This window comes from Piliocolobus tephrosceles, chromosome 19, assembly GCF_002776525.5.
Source record: "Piliocolobus tephrosceles isolate RC106 chromosome 19, ASM277652v3, whole genome shotgun sequence".
Lineage (NCBI taxonomy): Eukaryota > Metazoa > Chordata > Mammalia > Primates > Cercopithecidae > Piliocolobus > Piliocolobus tephrosceles.
In genome coordinates this window covers 48,543,711-48,564,297 of record NC_045452.1, presented here as the reverse complement: position 1 = coordinate 48,564,297, position 20,587 = coordinate 48,543,711, and the positions used below count along the sequence as shown (strand labels likewise).

General features: G+C 36.8%; 2 protein-coding genes across 2 annotated transcripts; one reads left to right on the top strand and one right to left on the bottom strand.

Annotated features, from left to right (window-relative positions):
* Nucleotides 1–14,155: 14,155 nt before the first annotated feature.
* On the bottom strand, nt 14,156–14,332 carry LOC111527088 (keratin-associated protein 22-2). Its single transcript, XM_023193298.1, is given in 1 exon segment — nt 14,156–14,332. A coding segment is annotated over 1 exon segment (177 nt).
* A 208-nt stretch (nt 14,333–14,540) lies between these two features.
* LOC111527095 (keratin-associated protein 21-1) lies at nt 14,541–16,885 on the top strand. Its single transcript, XM_023193308.1, has 2 exons — nt 14,541–14,560; nt 16,405–16,885. The coding sequence occupies exons 1-2, from the start codon at nt 14,541–14,543 to the stop codon at nt 16,883–16,885; spliced, it is 501 nt and encodes a 166-aa protein (XP_023049076.1).
* The last annotated feature ends 3,702 nt before the right edge of the window (nt 16,886–20,587 follow it).

Genomic DNA, 20,587 nt, shown 5'->3' with positions numbered 1-20,587 from the left:
TCTTTTTAACTTAAAAAATGTCTACTACCATTCATATCACTTGTCCTTTCCTTGGAAAAATCAAGGGTTAAAATATTTGATGTTTTCTCAGCACACCTCTTTAGAGCAGATATGAACACAATGTGCCCTGAAATGTACTCCACTCACCATTTAGAAAGATTGAAATTGGAGTGATACCAGATTTTTTTCTAACATATCCTATAAAGACACACTAAAAATCACCTTCAAATTAGGGAACACCACACTGCGCATGAGTAAACAGGGATTACAAGCAAACTGACCAGCTATAAACCATGAGACATACGGCATGGTTTTTCAGATCTTCTGCTAATAAGCTGAAGAACAACAGTCAAAAGGATGTGAAGTAGAAAACACGAATTATGGCTGCAGAGAAGCTCAACATAAAATGATGCAGTGAAGATACAGTCTGACAGAAAAGGCCAAGAGCCAAGGCATGTAAGAAAAAATAAAGCGACTGTTTTGGATTATAACATCGGTTGTGCTATGACTGAATGAGATTGAAAATCTACCATGATTAAAATTAATTAATATAAATTATTGCAGTGCCATGGAGGACCTGGTTCTTAACAATGCACACTCTGTGGAAGAAAACATTCATTCATGTATTGGTATTTTTAGCTGACATATAATTTTATATATGTGTGTGTGTGTGTGTGTGTGTGTGTGTGTGTGTGTAGTGTGTGTGTGTGTATATATATATATATATATATTTTTTTTTTTTTTTTTTTTTTGCTTTGGTTTTGAGATGGGTTCTCACTCTGTCACCCAGGTTGGAGTGCATTGGTGAGCTCTTGGCTCACTGCAACCTCCACCTCCCAGGCTCAAGTGATCCTCCCACCTCAGCCTCCTAAGTAAGAGGGACCACATGCGTGAGCCATCATGCCCAGCCAATTTTTTTATTTTTGGTATAGACAGGGTTTTGCCATGTTTCTCAGCTGGTCTCAGACTCCTGAGCACAGGCAAGCAACCCGCCTCAGCCTCCCAAAATGCTGGGATTACAGGTGTGAGCCACTGTGCCCAGCCTATATATTTATAATTTGTTATTGATATGTTAATTCATTCTTCAAGAGTTAACAAATTCAGGAGCCAAAACACTGTTGCAGGGACTCTACTAAGTGCTGAGAATACAAACATAAATCAGGCAAGAACAAAGACTTCAATAATTCATAATTATGATTTATACATCCTGCTTTGTACATTTGTACCTTTATGTACACAGTTTTCTCCACCTGAAATGACTTTCCATCTTGACTTCATCTGGCTACTTCATCATTGTCATAGAAAACCCCCCTTATTTGTCTCTGTACCCTGAATGAGTCACCTTATCCTCAATCTCTTGTCCATATTTTATGTTTCCATAACACCCCTGTGGTCTCCCCTCTCACAGCATTTACCTGTAATGCAGACTCACTTGTCTACTAACTTACCAAACTGTAAGCTCTTTCATGGTAGGGAGTATGTCTTCTTTCTCTTTGCATAATAGATGTTCAGTTTACATCATGTGTGTAAATGAATGAATGAATAAATCTTACTGGGATGGGCCTAAAATAAACAGGTAAAAAACAAAGTCTACATCCTATAATTAAGTAAGGGATGAGTTCTGTGGGCGATGAGTGAAGAGATCATCTAGGTCTGCCTGACATTACTAAGTAGGTTCTGTGGGAGGCAGGCAAAGAAACACTTCTCAGATAATGCAATGCTCAGTGGAGACTTCACAGTTGACTCAGCTATAGCTCATCAGATAGGCGGAATAGATGTTCTCATAGATGATGTGAGTTATCCACAGATAAGAAGGGCTGAGAATGCATGTCATGGTCAGTACATTTTTAGTGCAAAAAAACAGGATAAAATGACTGTTGGTATATGAAGGAGAAGCAGAAAATGACATCAGACTCTGATATGCTTTGACTTTGCATCCCCACCCAATTCTTATCTCAAGTTGTCATCCCTGTGTGTCCAGGAAGGGACCTGGTGGGAAGTAGTTAGATCATGGGGGCGGCATCTCCCACGCTGTTCTCAGGAGAGTGAGGGAGTTCCCACCAGAGCTGACAGTTTAAAAGTGGTAGTTTCCCCTGCACTCTCTCTTTCCTGCCGCCATGTAAAATGTGCCTCGCTTCTCCTTCACCTTCTGCCGTGATTATAAGTTTCCTGAGGCCTCCTGAGTCATGCAGAACTATGAGTCAATTAAACCTCTTAACTTTACAAATTACTCAATCTTGGGCAGTTCTTTATAGCAGTGTGAAAACAGACTAATGCAAACAGTAACCCAGACTGGATCATGAAGGAGTTGTATGCCCTGCTTATAAGGTCAGATTTTGTGCATTAATTGATGGAGCCAAAGACCAAGGACAGACCTCCAGCTGACAGAAGAAAAACAGTCTTACTGGTAGACTAGTAAGAAGCATCAAAAATGCGGGAGAATCAAAGTAAGAAAAACATACAATAGAAGCCAAGGAATGAAGTGGCTGTTAGTGCCAAATGCCACAAGGAGGGCAAACACGGGATATCAAAAAGACTGGGTAATTAGTGGGCCATTGGTGACCTAAATGAGAACAATCATTGGGTTATAGTAAGAGGAAGAGACAGGTTAGAGGGAATTGAAGACTGAATGAGAAGCATCACAGAAAACTGTATCAAACCTTACATTTAAAGAAGGGTAGAGAAAGCTAGCCAGGAGTGATCTGATGTTGAGACAGGCTTTTTTAATATTAAAAGACTTCAGCATGTTTATAGACTGACTCTAAGGTGTCAGTGGAAAAAGAGAAGATAAACATACTAGACAGAGAGGAAAATTTATCAAGCAAGGCGTTGAAGGAGATGGCATTTAAAGCAAAGTGGAAGAATGATTTTTTGAAGAGGAAAGAGGATATAGTTTCTTCTGAGACTAAGATAAAAGGCTAAAAGACAGGTGCAAATATAGATAAGCATGTGGGAAGGGAGTTGATAGAGTTTTCCCATGATAGATTGTCTTTTCTCCATGAAATAAGAGGCAATTGTTACAAGCAGAGGGAGGAGCAGAAGGCAGAAGTAAGCACTGAACAAGGAGCTTTAGAGATAATGGTGAAGGGGTGGAGTAGCTGCACTGAAAGCAAGAGAGAAAGAGTCCTGAAAACAAGTGAAAGGATTCCCAAATAGCACCAAGGACTCAGCCAAAATGAGAGTCCTGTAAATGCATGGTGGCAACATTCCATGAGGTTCTGGGATTTCCTCCAATAGCACTGAGGAGCCTGAGTTTGGAGGAGAGAAGCCTCGAATTAATGCACAGAAGGTTTGCAGGGCAGGGGAATTGGAAGAGCAGATAATTTGCTGAAAGAAGTGTGATTGATGAGACAAATAGGATAGATCAAGGGCCATATAGTTTATGGTTCAAACTGGATATGAGTGGTGCACTATTAAAAATAATGTCAGGACAGTAGATATAAACCATAGGACACGTAGGAAATTAAGAACATGAAAGATTGAAAGGGGTGTCGGATAAGGAAGAATCAATCTATATTATTTCAATAAAATGGCATGGCAGTAATAGAGGTGTGAAAAACTGGGAGAATTAGAGATGTACTGACTTGGGTTTCATTTTTAGAAAAAGAGAACTGTCTGATATTAAGTATGGCTCAGGGAATGACTTGCTAAATTAGAGCAGAGGTGATGAGATTGAGGAATTTCGAGGCCAGAATGCTTAAATTGGTTGTCTACATGATAATTTGATGAACTAAATATAAGAAGAGAATTTAGAGCCAGGTGTGATGGTCTTTGAAGTATTTGAGTTAGAGACTGTGATGGTGGTATAATAGATGGCAGTTACTGGAAACTGTTACAAGCTGACGGATCAAAGGGAGTAAATATATAAGGGACCTAAAAGGGAAGCCTGATAATGCCCAATGAGCAGAAAGTCATCTTTGTTATCTGCCAGGAAACCCAAGCCTATATGCCAGCTTTAACCATCTGCTAAGCACAGAGAAAACAAAGGCAGCCAGCCAAAGAAGACTGTCTCAGCCCTACTGTTCCTTCTTCCCTACTCTTTGACTCAGCATAGGGTACAGAAAGCAGCTAGTTTGTGGTGGAAGAGGTAAACATTAAAAGTAGAAAACAAGATGATCATTCTCCATTCCCCTCTCCTACCACAGTTTGCTAATCTGTGTCATCTGGACCATTGTTTTTCACACTTGTGCTTTGGTTTCCTTATTTATAAAACGACAATAATATGTGGATTTACTTAATGCAGTTATGGAAAATATAAAGTGAGTTTATATATGTCAAACACTTAGATGATAGATTTGCATGTAATAGTAAGGTCATGTGGCAGGTATTACCATTTATCATCATCATCATCATCATTTGTCGTCACACATTGAGTGTTGGGTCTGGAAGCCTTCCCCTCTCACTAGCCTAGAGTTTGCATGTGCCACTCACATAGGGAGTTGTGTCTGAATGGGCTGTGAATACTCAAAGTCAGTATAGAAAGGGCTGGAAGAGAAGGCAACAGTGGGAGAATAGATTAGATGGGAAAAAGTGGAAAGCAGACCAAGGAGCACTTGAGGCCCAGATGCCTGGAGGATTTGCTATTTAAGGGAACAGTAAGAAGTTGCTGCATAGACAGATTGCTACCCACATTGCAAGTGAATTTGATCAAACTTTCAGCAGACCAGCATCTACAGCTGCACATGAAGGTGCAAGTGTAGTAAACTGTATCATTGTTCCCAAGTATTCTTTCCTGTTTGCTCTGTAAGAAAAGCATACATTCAGAATTCCACCGATGTTGGGTTTACTATGTGACATGTTTGCTCAAGGAATACAAGGAGATGTGCTTGACATCACATCCGAACACACCCTTTCAGAGATACCATAAGTTTTGCCAGCAAACTTGCCTTTCTCTGTTGCCACAAAATGTCCTCAAGCAAGGCTATTCCTTCTGCCTGGGTCCCAGGAGGGGAAAACAGGAAAAGAAGACACACAGCAGTTGACCCAAACGTGTAACATGAGTGAGAAACAATGACTTGTTTTTGTAGTTAGCTGTGAGGCTGAAATTGTCACCTGAGCAAAGCTGACTATGCAGATATTGTTACAAAAGGTAGAATGTTAATATATTTAAAAACAGATATCTGTAATTACTTTTAGATTAATGTGGTAGGCCAGGGAGATAGCTCTAAGTGGAAGGTAGAAACATGTTGATGCATTTTACACAGTGCAAAATATTTGGTAGAATTTTGGTCTGTAATAATTTTGAAAGCCAGAAATGAACTTCTGACATCAGATGAAGAGATCATGAAGCAGAATGTATTACTGTACTTTTGTTGTTATTTTTCCATTTAGTCAACTTTTTGCAGTGTTGTCAGAGGTTAATATGCTATAACTAACTTTCTAAAAATAAATCATGAATTATTAAATATTAGACTGGTAAAAACTTTATGAAATTAACTTCATTTTTATGTCAATAAATGAAATTCCTTGGTTTTTGTTTTGTTATTTTGTTGTTTTGTTTTGTTTTGTTTTGAGACAGAGGCTCATTCTGTTGCCCAGGCTGGAGTGCAGGGGCATGCTATCGGCTCACTGCAACCTCCACCACCTGAGCTCAAGCAATTCTCTTGCCTCAGCCTCCTGAGTAACTGGGATTACAAGCATGCACCACCATGCCCAGCTGTAAAATTCTTTGTTTTATCCACTATTATTTCTTGTGATGTTATCTCTGGAGGAAAAGGGGAATAAATAGAAGATATATTTTATATCTATAAAAAATTTTACTGGACTTTAAAATCCCAAGAAAAAAGATTTTAAGAAAAAGAAGTAAATAAATACAAACCAACATTCATTTTGCTCATATCAGCTTATACAAAGTTAAAAAACTGTTAGTATCAACAAGAAGAATCTCATTTTAATGAGTAATATCATGGTTCTTATATTTTCTGGTATGTAATGTGTTATTTAAATTCAAATAAAATTTAAGGCTGATGTGTGAGTTTGATAAATATGATTTATGATTAGTAAGATGTGGAGATTTATTTTAGGAAAAAATGGAAAACATTTGGTTGGTGGTTGGTGCAAGAGTTACTGCATTTTATGTCATTACTTATAATAGCAAAAACATCAATAATTTTCACTCCAAGGTAATAAATGAAAAGGAAGTAAAACTTTTACATTTCCATTGCCCTATAATAATCAATACCAATTTTTTCATGTATAATCTTCCTATATTTTTCTACTTCTATTTTAACATATTTTGGAATTATTCTACATACACAATTTTAGGCTGGGCTTTTTCTTTGGTATTACTTAAATAATATTTTCTAATGGCATCAACATTTTCTTAACGATCATTTTGTTGACTGTATAAGATTCTCAAAATATTTTACGATTTAATGATTTTTGAATCAATCCCATATTGTGGAATATCATTATATCTCAGACAACAAGGAAATGACCCTTTGGGGACAATACCTACTGTTGTCACATTGAGCCATGTTTTTTGCTTCATTTAAACAGATGAACATCTGTGACAATTTTCTGGTATTAATGAGCATGCTGCTCCAAGATGGGCATTTCCTTCTCCCAGAAGATAGAAAACTTTGAGGGAGAAGACAATGAAACACCTGCAGATTATATATTTTTTTACTGTTAAAGAATTTTAACGACGCTCTTTAGAATACCACATGAAATAAGAGAGTTGAAATTGGATGTCAACAAGGGCACACCACATCTGTTGTAAGAGAAGGTAATGAGGAGAGCCCGACAAAGGCCCCCTATTCAGAACATGAACTCACTTAACTTGCAGAGTCTCAGATGCACAGTGTGAAAATCTTTCTGCTGACAACCCTAACCAACAGAGGATAAATGCTGTTCCTATGCTAGATACTTTTGGAAGAGCCAACCTTTGTGCAGTTATTGAAGTAAAGAGAAAACAGGCTCAATACTGGTAAGAAAAAATGTATCAATAAAGGACAAAAAAGTCCTTTTTTGACATTTACCCTCTTGTTCTAAGAATTACATCTTATTACCATTTAAGGAATCAATCATATGAATAATGTCTCAATAAATGTTAAATATTACATTTGTTTTAAGAGAACTGCATGATTTTTACATAGTATTATTCAACTTGCTTTTTGAATTAAAATAGAATGTAATTTTCAAAATAATAACAGAATTCTGTCTCATTATTTTTTAAAACGCATGTAGAAGAAAAACTGTAACTTACAGCCACATCAGAATAACTAGTCTTGGACTTGTCTTCCCACTATATTAAGCTAGACAAAATATGTGAAATAATTGTTCTCAAAAATTGTACAGTAGCTAGTTTAGGACTACAATGCCCTAAAAAGGGAAGCAAGCTATTTGAGTCCTACAATCACCAAGCTTTCTCCCTATAATTCTCTCAGGCCTACTCTCTTAGTCATTTTGTGCTCCTCTAACAGAATACCTGAAATTGGAGTATTTATAAAGAACAGAGATTCATTTTTTACAGTTCTGGAGACTGGAAAGTCCACAGTTGAGGGTCTCAGAGCTGGCAAGGGAGATCTTGCTGTACCTTCCCACGGCAGAAGGCAGAAGGGTGAGAGGGCATGTGAGAGTGAAGAAGGGCACCAAACCCATCCTTTTATCAGTTGGCCACTCCCACCTAACAGCAGTCATCCGCCAATGAGCCCCCATGACCCAACAAACTCTCACAGGTCCTACCTCACAGTCATGTTGCACTGATGATTCAGTTTCTAATATATGGACCTCAGGGGACACATTCAAATCACAGCACCTGCATTTCAGGGAGTGAAAGCACAATAATCTCATTGTGTTGAGGACAAAGATGTAAAAGTCTAAAGAGTGGCTGTACATTTAGAGTAAGAACGGATAAAAGACTGCACAAAGAAAGAAATCTAGTTATTTACAGAGTGGTCCTCACGAGCAAGCTTTGTTGAACACTAAGACACGAAGTGAACAGCGAAACTCCCTGAGGAGGAGCAAAGAACAGCTGAGTGTGTGCAAGCTAAATAATCTCCAGAACTCATGGAGGACTGGGAGATACATCTGAGGTCTTCGAATCAGGGTGGAGACACTTTACTGAAAAACAGACCCCCCAAAAAGGGAACCGCATTCATTCAGTCAACTGGCACTGCAGTGAAGGTTAAATTGGACGCACCAAGTTGTGAAACTATCAAGGAATATGAAAGTAATTTAACTACCAGTAAAACCGACATTCACACTACTTAAAGAAAGACAACAAAATCTACATTCTAAAAAATATATCACTAACGTTGGCATGTGTTAAATATTATTAGGCAAGTAAAGAGACAGAAAAGAGTTGTCAATGTCTGGAAACAAAATAAGTCAGTAAAACAAAACCAGAAATAACAGAGAAGATAGAATGGTATATTGAGACCTTAAAAGAAGTGTTATAAATATGCTGAAGGATGTAAAGGAATTCATGAAAACGAGAAGTGGAAGATAAAAAATTTTAAATCTACATATTAAAAATACATGTCATACTGACATAAGAATTCAAAGGATGATATTAAAATCATGTTTAATATTGCAGAAGAAAAGATCAGTGAATTTAAAAACTGAGCAATAGAGATTATCAAAACTTACAGAGAGAAAAAATGAACTTAACAAAAATAATGATCAGATCCTCAGTTATCTCTGGAACAATATTGCGTAGTGGTCTGTATGTTTATACTTTGTATAAACATCTACAGGACACAGAAACAGGGCAATTTATATATGTACATATATATTTATATATGTACAGTTGAGAATGGGGAAGAGACATTGATTGTACGAATTGGCTGTCATATAGCTATGGAGGCTGGGAAGTCCCATCGTTTGCCTTCTGTAAGCTGGACAGTCAGAAAAATCCAGTGGCGTGATTTAGTCCAAGTCCAAAGACTTGAGAACTGGGGTGAGAGGGCACGGTATAAATCTCCGTCTGAGTCCAAAACTCTGAGAATCAGGAGCACTCATGTCCAAACACAGGAGAAGATAGGTGTCTCAGCTTAATCGGAGAGTGGATGTGCCTTTCTTTTGCCACTTTACTCTATTTAGTCACTGAATAGACTGATTTATGTCCACCTGCATTGAGACATAGATCCATTGAGAGGGATCTTCTTTACTCAGTCTAGTGATTCAGATGCTAATCTCTCCTAGAAAACCTTCATCAACACACCCAAAATAACATTTTACCAGTAATCTGAGTATCCCTTAACCCAATCAACTTGACATACAAAATGAAACATTATTTATATTTAGAAGAGGGAGGGATCCGAAAAAGTCTTGAAAAATAAATGGCTGAAAATTTCCAAAAAATCACCTATAATTCCGAAGACCAAAGAAGCTCAACAGGAACCAAGTAACAAGAACACACACACACACACACACACACACACGATTATAATCTATATACAGGTAAAATGAAAACATTTTATAAAATGTTAAGTTTCTTGAGTAATCAACCTTAATCAAAAGAATAAACATGGTTTATGGAGCTTATGACATATAAAAGTAAAATTTATAACAACGATAGCAAAGGATGATGGGAAGTACGCATACCGCTACAAAGTTAATACATCATGCATGAAATGGCAGTGTGTTAATTGAGATGCATATCCCAGTCCTTAAAGCAGACGTTTCTATAATAAATGTAGACATGTCTAATAAACAAATAGTGGCAAAACCAAAATGCTAAAACATCAATTAATCTAAATAAAAACAGGAAAAAGAGGAAAAAAGGAAAGAACAGATGAGCCACAAACTTAGAAAATAATCTATACTTATTTTGTGGCTCAGCTGTTCTTTCCTTTTCTCCCCCTTATTTTAAGCTTTTATAACCAAATAATCAGAAGAAAACCAATTCAACAAAACACAAACACACACCACACACACACACAAAAGAGGATATGTGGGTGGCCAATGTGCATATGAAATGATGCACAACATTTTGAGTCTTCAACTTAAAACCAAAATGAAATACCACTAAACACTTTACAAAATGACTGAAATGCAAAAGCATGAAATGCAAAGGGCTGGTGAGAATGTGGAGGAATTAGAATGCTCACGCATTGATTACGGAATGCAAATTGTACATCCTCAGAATAAAAACACAGCAAATAAAGTTAAGCATACTTTTACCATATGACCCACCCCCAAAAAAGCATATGTCCATCATATTCATATTAACTCCAACCTTTAAAAAAAGTCAGAAACAGGTAAATGGATAAATAAATTATTTAATCCATTCAATGGGATGCTTCTCAACTATAATAAGGAAGGGAATACTGACACACACCAAAATAAGAATAAATCATAGAAGTACTCTGCATTATTCATTGTTATGTACATTTAGAAATGACCAAAGTAATCTGTCGTGGTACAAATTATATCAGTGGCTACTTGGGGACTGGTTTAGGGTAAGGATTTACTTCTAAGATGTATCAGAGAAAGTTTGGGATTATGGAAAATTTTGATATCTTCATTGTGGTGGTGACAGTTTTACAGTTATATATTTGTCTATGTTCAGAAAAATCTGATCTTAAAGTGAATTTTATTTTATATAAACCTTATTCCAATAAAGTTTATTTTCAAATTTCTGGTATTTTCCTAAATGAATAAGCCTTACATATATATTTATAGACATATATATGGTGTCTATATATGTGTTATATATGTATACATTGTATATATATGTGTTCATATTTAATATTTATTCTTTTGTTAATGCTCCTCTAGAAGGTCTTCCTAAAATGTTTATTTAAAATAGGTACAATTGCCAGGCATGGTGGCTTATGCCTGTAACTGCAGCTACTCAGGAGTCAGAGGCAGGAGGACCTCCAGAGACTAAAAGTTAGATGTTGTGGTGTGTTGCGATTGCATCAGAGCACTCAGCCTGGGCAACAGAGAGAGGCACCTGTTTTAAAATAAATAAATAAGTAAGCAACAAATAAAATAGCTATAATTATTGAAAATTGGCTCCACATGTTTATAAAATTCTATATCCTAAAAATACAATAAAACATTCGTTTTCCCCTATCTGTGCTTTTATATATTATCAGTAATTTTAATTTTTCACCAGTCAGTAGAAAAAAATTTGTACTGTGATTCAATATCAGTATATTTTATTACTAGATAGAGTAAAAACCTTTGCATATAATTGTTGGCTATTCGCATCTTTTCCTTTTATAAATTGTATGTATTATAGAGTTTTTTTTAACTTTTATGTTATGCTCGGGGGTACAAATGCAGGTTTGTTACATAGGTACATTTGTGTCATGGGAGTTTGTAGTACAGATTATTTTATCACCCAGGTATTAAGCCTAGTACCCATTACTTATTTTTCCTGGTCCTCTTTCTTCTCCCACCTTCCACCCTCCAAAAGGTACCAGTGTGTGTTGTTCCCCTTTTAAAAATAGCTGATACATAATAATTAACTTTTTACAATCCAGGACTTTCTTTTAGTCTTGTGTAACTGACTTTTGCAATCGAGGAAAGAGTTAGTATTTTTATAAAATAAAGTCAATTAATAACTTACAGTAATTGGATTTTACATTTTCAGTAGGCAGGTCACTCCTAGAATTCTAGCAATGTTAATATTTATTTTCTTATGTTTAGATATTTATTACCCCTGAAAATCATGGTTGTTACTGGAAGAAAAAAATATTTTTTCACACACACACGAACATACATAAACACACACACCCACACAAGTATACACACTTTCTCAAAATGCTGGACAGTTCTTACATTATTTACCAAACTGTCTATCTTTTTTTCCCCTGGAATTTCTATATTAATTAATTTTCTGTCCTATGATAGTGCCATAGTTTTAAATATCTCGTTTCATTTCACTGATTCAGTTTTTAATTCATTCCTAATATGCATATAGTAAAAGGCACTAATCTTACATATCCAACTTAATGGATTTTTATAAATGTATACACCCATATAACCATTAACTAGATCAAAATACAAAACATTTCCTCCACCCAGAAGATTCCACTGTGCCCATTTCTTATACCCTCCTGCCCAGAGGTACCGCTATTCTCACTTTTATTACTGATTAGTTTGTTCTTTTTTTGAACTTCCCAGAACTCTAAATAAATAACAACATATGATGTGTATATTTAGTACCAATATGCATGTTGTATCATTTTTGATATACAATGTTTTATTGATTTTAAATCTGGTGTTCCAAACTGCCAAAATGAATGCATTGATACCCATTTGCACAATAAGTTAGTAATTATGAAATACTATACAAAGTATAGTGGCCTCCATCAGTCTTGATAAAGAGCACTAACTTGTATCAAGAATTCTGTACAGGAATAAACACAAATTTTCAATCCTGCACAACTTCACCAAGAATCTTTCAGTTTTACCTTTCTAAAAGTTGATTTAATTTAGCATGACTGCAAAAGAAATTAAAATGTTGGCTGCGCGCGGTGGCTCAAGCCTGTAATCCCAGCACTTTGGGAGGCCGAGACGGGCGGATCACGAGGTCAGGAGATCGAGACCATCCTGGCTAATACGGTGAAACCCCGTCTCTAATAGAAAATACAAAAAACTAGCCGGGCGACGAGGCTGGCGCCTGTAGTCCCAGCTACTCAGGAGGCTGAGACAGGAGAATGGCGTGAACCCAGGAGGCGGAGCTTGCAGTGAGCTGAGATCCGGCCACCGCACTCCAGCCTGGGCGGCAGAGCAAGACTCCGTCTCAAAAAAAAAAAAAGAAAAGAAAAAGAAAAAGAAATTAAAATGTTTAACATTTAAGTTTGTTAATCTATTAAATGGAATAATTTATGCAAATAATGAGCAGAGGCCCAACCTATATCTTAGTTAAAATGGAATCACTTCCCTCTTATTTTCTTTTTTTACCAGAGGAATGATCACCAACTTCTTTGTCCAGTCACTGATTGGGCAGGTCGGGTTGGAACTGCTAATGGACTGACTTTTGCACTCCAGGAAGGAAGGAATGGACAGCAATACAGTGTTTTTACTTCTGTTTGCTTTCAGAAAGCCTGCACTTGGGGGCCGGGGAGATACTTCGCTCAACTCATATTGATCACAAAGTGTGATCCCTACGTTGATCACTGGTAGTTCTGCTACATGTAAGAGTAGCAAATGAATGAATATGTACTATTAATTGTTTATATTTTATTCTCATTGCTTTATCATAATTAATGACTCATAATTTATTAATAATATTTTATAAGTGGATGGAATAAACATGATAAATTATCACAGGGAGCTTCACAGAAAATCAACTCTCATAATTAAAACCTATCACCAGAATGCATTTGGGCCAGAAATGTGGTTTTCAAGATGTTATTCTATCCAATCACCACTTTAAAAAATAGTAACAGGAATTCTGCTAGAAGATGATCAGAGTTAGAAGAACTCAAAAGAGTCATTTAGACCTATAAATGAGGTAATCTTTGCTGTGGAAACACAGGATTATCAGGCATACCAATCAGCTTCATGTAGAGGATTCTCATCTACAAGAGTGAGTGAAAAGAGGTCAGAGTACCCAATGCAGGGCCGGAGTTATATCAGTACAGAAGCACATGTTTATATGTAGACTATTAGGAGAGAGAAAATTGCAACAGAAAATAGCTTGGTGGGTAATAGTGCTACTAGTTTTGCCAATTACCTAGGTCAAACATTGAATTTTTCTAAAATGAAACTTGCATTAGATCAATATAGAGGACAGTATTCTTGAAACTGCACTTGAAAATACTTTTATGCAAACATTGTTGGAAAAACATCAGTCATGCCTTGCCTGTTTTGTCACATCACTAACTAAAATAGCCACAGGTAGCAATTTCACTCTCTCTTTCTATTTCTCCCTTTCTCTCTCTTTCACACACACACACACACAGATACACAAATGATAAAGAGAAATGAATATATGTGATAAGCAATACATATTGTGAAAGTGATTATATTTATTAAAATGCAAATTTATAAGTTTTCCTGCATGGAAATTGTTAATATTATAATGGATATAAACAAACACATAAAAGTAACAAAATATCAAAGGATTTTCCTACTAACTGGTGGGAAATTCCACCAATCCAATGCAAATATGACCTGTGGCAATCAATAATTAGATTTAGTTAAAATTGCACAGACAATAATTAATCCATAGAAAACCCTGTTGATGCAATTAGTGCATCACAAGAAAATGACTCAAAGTGATTGGCAAGTGGAATTTCTTTGTAGGAGCCAGTAGGAACCTTCTATAGGAGCTTGGAAAGTTGCAGGGATAACCAGAGTCACCATATTCAGAGCCTTAGCTGCAGCCATAGTCCAGGCTACCATAATAGTTGTGGTAGTAGCACATGGTGTCAGAAGTTGGAAGTTCAATTGAGCAGACAGTAGTTTCTGAAATTTGACTCTCCTGATTTGTACAAATTACTTTATCCAACCTGAGTTATATGTGAAGCAAACCACCATCTACATTAGACTCATTCTCACAACTAATTTGCATTAAGATAAAAAAAGTCTCAAGACTCTCTTAGCCATATGTCCAAGAAAATATTAATATTGCTATGTGTCAGGATGCCAACAAGTAAAATCATGAGCCTTAAAGAGATATTCTCTTAATTTTATGGCTTTTGCTTACTTAAAATCCCAATTTAAACTTGATGATTAGCTTCTGTGTGATCACATAAAGCTTATATTTTCTGCCTCTTGAAGCATTTCTTTTTTCTTTTTCAATATCCTCCTCTACCTCCATAAATGCAGTCTTTAAACCACAGAGTGGCCAGGCCCAGGCCTCCATAGCCACAGCCACAGAAGGAGCCATAGCTTTCTGTGGCAACCTTAGGGAAAGTTGGCTATGTAGTGAGGAAGCCAATGAAAATGTCTAGATTTACTTGCAAATATGTCTGTATGTTTTGATTAATTTATTTCTTAATCAATAGGACTAAAAATTTTCTTCCAAGTTCATACTTAGTTTATGTTCTTGGAGTAGTAAAGTTTTTCCTCTTCCATCATCCTCACTTTGGTTATATTATTAGTTGTGGTGTTCTCTTTGCATCTGAGAAGGCAATTACAAACAATTACCCACCGTGTCTCAATATTCATGTTTTCCTCTCCTGACACATAATATTCACATATTTTAACTTCTTTTTATATTGAATGAATTTGCTTATTTTAAAATATATTAATTCCAAATTTCCAAAATTATCGTAAAGATACTTTTCATCTTCTAGCAGAATTCCTGTTACTGTTTTTTAAAGTGGCGACTTGGATGGAATAACATCTTGAAAACCACATTTCTGGCCCAAATGCATTCTGGTGATAGCCTTAATTATGAGAGTTGATTTTCTATAAAGCTCCCTGTGATAATTTATCATGTTTATTCCATCCACTTATTAAATATTATTAATGATTAGTCATTAATTATGATAAAGCAATGAGAATAAAATCTAAACAAATAATAGTACATATTCATTCATTTGCTACTCTTAAATGTAGCAGAACTACCAATGATCAACGTAGGGATCACACTTTGTAGATCAATAGGAGACTAGCGAAGCATCGTATCAATAAGAGGCAAGTAGAGCATATAGTCAGAACTGCGGAACTGCACACAGTAGTTCATAAACTGTAGTGGATATATACCACCACCTTAACAATTAGAAAAGGCATAGATTCTCAAACCAGAAAAAAAAGTCACTGTGATAAATTCCTCCACTGGTTTGCATATGATCCAAAAGGATCCCAGAGTATATGAATTTATCCCCAGTTACCCAAGCATAGAACAAAGATGGTGATTATTCAACACAGAATTTGAGTATAGAAAGTTGCATCACGTCATTCATTTGGTTATTTTTTCACTAATTCATCAAATCTTTATTAAGAATCTGCTGTGTCAGGCACTGTTATAAGAAATGCAGATTGAGCAGATGAACAAAATAGGCAAAGTCTCCACTTTCTGGAGGTTACAACTGAGACAAAAGGGGTAGAGAGACTGATTTTAAAAATGAATTAAATAGATTCTAACAGTGAAGAATCCTGTGAGGATAATACAACTTAGTGAGTTACATTAAATTCAGTTACTGGAGGTAGACTAATTAATATAAGGTGGTCATTAAAAGTATCTCTGGGAAGTTAACATTTCAATTGAAATAGAAACTGAGTCAAATATTCTTGGTATTATTCTAAGAAAGAGAAATCAATAAGTGCAGAGGCCAGGGCCTTATTGTGAGAAGAAACCTGCTGCATTTTAAAAGTCAAAAAGTCAGTGGAGTTTGAGCATTATAGATAAATGGAGGAGAGTAGTAGGATATGAAATCAGAGAGATAAGTAAGGGCCAGAACTTCTCAGCACAATGAAAGGTCTTTAGAGATATTTTTGCAGGGCACACTACATTCTGATTCACTGAGGCATATAAAAGGCCCTCTGCAGGGGAAATGTCGATACTGAAGTCACCTACACTCCTTCCTACCCAAGGACAACCTCAACAACCAACACCATGTGTGGCAACTACTACAGAAACTATGATGGCGGCCTTGGCTGCGGATGCTGTGGCTACAGAGGCCTGGGCTGTGGCTATGGAGGCCTGGACTGTGGCTATGGAGGCCTGGGCTGTGGCTATGGCTCCTTCTGTGGCTGTGGTTATGGAGGCCTGGGCCATGGCTATGGCTCCTCCCGTGGCTGTGGCTGTGGCGGCCTGGGCTGTGGCTATGGCTCCTTCTGTGGCTGTGGCGATGGAGGCCTGGGCCATGGCTGTGGTTCCTTCTGTGGCTCTGGCTCCTTCTGTGGCTATGGCTATGGAGGCCTGGGCCGTGGCTGTGGCTGTGGCTGTGGCTATGACTCCTGCTCCTTCTGTGGCTGTGGCTATAGATGCGGCTCTGGCTCTGGCTCCAGCTTTGGCCACTACTATTGAGGACACCATGGGAGACTCTCACCCTCTATCCTCTGACATTGGGATTCGCCAATTCTGAAGCCCACATGCTTTGAGCCTTTCCCTTGATTGAGGATATCCTGCCATGGAAGTCTAATGTGATCTGTTGTTGACCTACCATGTTACCCAAAAATACCCTGAGTTTCCATCATGAAGTGGGATAAGGTGAAGTTCACCTGTCACTTCTCCTTTTATCTGGATGATGGTGTCACAGTGACTCCTTTGATGACTTTCATGCTGCATTTTGTTTCTCTGCTGACCTAATAAACACATTTAATCCACAAGAGAAAACTTGGTGTTTGTATCTATTATTTATTGTCCAAAATTTCCTTTTCTTTCATTTTTTCTTTTATCATTATTTTTTTCAACTCTTATTTTAGGTTCAAGGTTTATATGTGTATATTTGTTACATGGGTGAATTGCATGCCACTGAGGTAATATGTGAAAGGTAGTTTTTCAATCCTTACCACCCGCCACCATCCCTACTCCAACAATCCCAGTGTCTATTGCTTTCATGTTTATATACATGTGCACTCAAGTTTTAGCTCCCACTTATAAGTGAAAACCCGTGGTATTTGATTTTCTGTTCCTGCATTGATGTGCTTGGGATATTCACCTTCAGCTGCACCCATGTTGCTGCAAAGAATATGATTTCATGGCGGGGCGTGGTGGCTCACGCCTGCAATCCCAGCACTTTGGGAGGCCGAGACGGGCGGATCACGAGGTCAGGAGATCGAGACCATCCTGGCTAACATGGTGAAACCCCGTCTCTACTAAAAAAATACAAAAAATTAGCCGGGCGAGGTGGCGGGCGCCTGTAGTCCCAGCTACTCGGGAGGCTGAGGCAGGAGAATGGCGAAAACCCAGGAGGCGGAGCTTGCAGTGAGCTGAGATCCGGCCACTGCACTCCAGCCTGGGCGACAGAGCGCCAGACTCCGTCTCAAAAATAAATAAATAAATAAATAAATAAATAAATAGAATATGATTTCACTCTTTCTTGTGGCTACATAGTATTCTATGGTGCATATGAAACACATTGTCTTTTGTTAACTATTGATAGACATCTGAGTTGATTCCATGTCTTTGCTATTGTGAATAGCATGGTGATGAATAGACAAGTGCATGTGTCTTTTTGGTAGAATATTTTTCTTCCTTTGGGTATATACCCAGTAATGGGATTGCTGGGTCGAATGATAGTTCTGCTTTAAGTTCTTTGAGAAATCTCCAGATGCTTTCCACAGTGACTGGACTAATTTATATTCCCATCAACAGTGCATAAGCATTCTCTTTTCTCCACAACCTCACCAGTATCTTTTAGTTTTTGACTTTTTTAATAATAACGTTTTGACTGGTCACTAATGTTATGCATTTTTTACATATTTGTTGGCTGATTTTATATAGCCTTTTGAGAAGTGCCTGCTCATGCCTTTTGCCATGTTTTAAGGCGTTGTTTTTTGCTTGCTGACTTGTTTAGGATTCCGATAGACTCTGGATATTAGACTTTTGTTGGATGCAGAGTTTGTAAATAATTCCTCCCATTCTGTAGCTATATGTTTACTCTGCTGACAGTTTCCTTTGCTGTGCAGAAGCACTTTAGTTTAATTAGGTCTACTTCTGTTTTTGTTGCAATTGCTCTTGAGAACTTAGGCTTATGTCCAGAATCATATTTCCTAGGTTTTCTTCTAGGATTTTTATAGTTTTAGGTCTCATATTTAGATCTTTAACCCATCTTGAGTTAATTTCTGCATATGGGGGAATGTAGGTCCCTAATTTAAATTTTCTGCTTATGGTTAGTCAGTTATCCCATCACCATTTATTGAATAGGGAGTCCTTTCCCCATTGCTTGTCATTATCAACTTTGTTGGAGTTTAGATGGTTGTAGGTGTGTGGCTTTATTTCTGTATTGTCTATCCTATTACACTGGTCTATGCATCAGTTTTTACACCAGTATCATGCTGTTTTGGTTACTATAGCCTTCCAGCATAGTTTGAAGTTGGGTAATGTGATGCCTCTAGCTTGGTTCTTTTTCCTTAGAAAAGAAAGGAAAGGCTCTTATTTGATTCCACATTAATTTTAGAGTAGCTTTTCCTTATTCTGTGAAAAATGATGTTAGTAGTTTTATAGAAGTGACATTGAATCTGTAGATTGCTTTTGGCAGTATGGACATATATTAATGATACTGATTCTTCCCATACAAGAGCATGCAATGTTTTTTCATTTGTTTGTATCATTTATGATTTCTTTCAGCAATATTTTGCAGAGATCTTTCACTTTCTTGGTTAAATGTGTTCCAAGATATTTTATTTTGTGCGAGTGGCTATTGTAAATAGGATTGCATCTTTGAACCGTCTCTCAGATAGAACATTTTCAGTGTATAGAAACACTACTGATTTTTTGTGCATTGATTTTATATCCTGAAATTTTACTGAAGTCATTTATAAGTTGAAGGTGACTTTTGGTGGAGTCTTTAGGGATTTCTAGGCACAGAATCATATCTTTAAAGAAAAGAGATAATCTTACTCATTCTGTTCCTATTTGGATGCCTTTCATTTTTTTCTCTTGCCTAATTGCTCTGGCTAGGACTTCCAGTTCTGACAGTTTTTGGACTGACTTTGCAAGAAAAGTGAATTGTCCCCCTATGGAGATATTTTTTTCTTACTATTTCTAGGTTAGTTTCTTTTCAGGTCCAAAATAAATTGTCTGAGAAAAGTGACACAAGTTTTGTAAACTTCAATTTCCTTCTCTTATTATTCCTTCCTTACTGAGGAATAGTATTTGTGATGTGGGTAAGTATCACCATTATATGCAATATTAGGTACAATTTAGGTTAAGTATTGTAAGGCACATGGTAAATAATAAAGATGATAACTTCCACAATTTTTGTATTTATGATATCTCCAAAATAAATGAATGTTGTTGTGATATCCTTCTGTTTTATAATATGAAAATATATTCTAATGAAAAACCACCTCAGGAATATTTTTACAATCTATTATTTCATAAGGTAGTAGTAGGTTGTAAATCTGTTTGTCCTACACAATGGAACACAATAATTGGATAAAAGCAGCATTTTCAGGTATGGACTGAAAGTTTCAGGGTCTCACAATGAAGCAATCAAGGTGTCAGTCAGATCTGCAGTTTTATTTGAGGTTCACCTGAGGAAGGACCCACTTCCAAGAGCATGTACTTGTTGGCAGAATTCAGTTCCTTGTGGTTGAATAATTGCAGGTCTCAGCCCTGTCTGTTGGCTGGGAGTGTTTGCATGCTGTCTGCTGGAGAGCCCAAGAGGCTTCCTTAGCCTACACTGTGGGTTGCTAAATATGGTCATTCGCTTTCTCAAATCAAAGAATAGAGGAAGAGAGAGATTCTAATAAGATGGGTGCTGCAATCTTTTGTAGCAATCACAATCATATATACATATATGTGTATATATATGCATATTCAATCACCTTTACTATATGCTATTTGGTTGAACCAAGTCACAGGCATTGATTAGATCAAAGTAGATCACAGTAGCCCTTGCATCTGCTCATGAAAACACATATGAAAAAGACACTGGTTAAATATAGTTATTGGTTAGGACTGATACATGTATGTTGACAATTATAGACAGCCAAAGTATCAATAATCTCACACACATAAATATACGTACATACATACACACTCATAAAAATTGAATTAAAA

Excerpts from the sequence above, each read along its gene's own strand:
- LOC111527095 (XM_023193308.1), top strand. The coding sequence starts at position 14,541 with ATGTGTCAGGATGCCAACAA. Across the intron at positions 14,561-16,404 it reads ATGTGTCAGGATGCCAACAA|GGGAAATGTCGATACTGAAG; the intron begins GTAAAATCATGA and ends GGCCCTCTGCAG.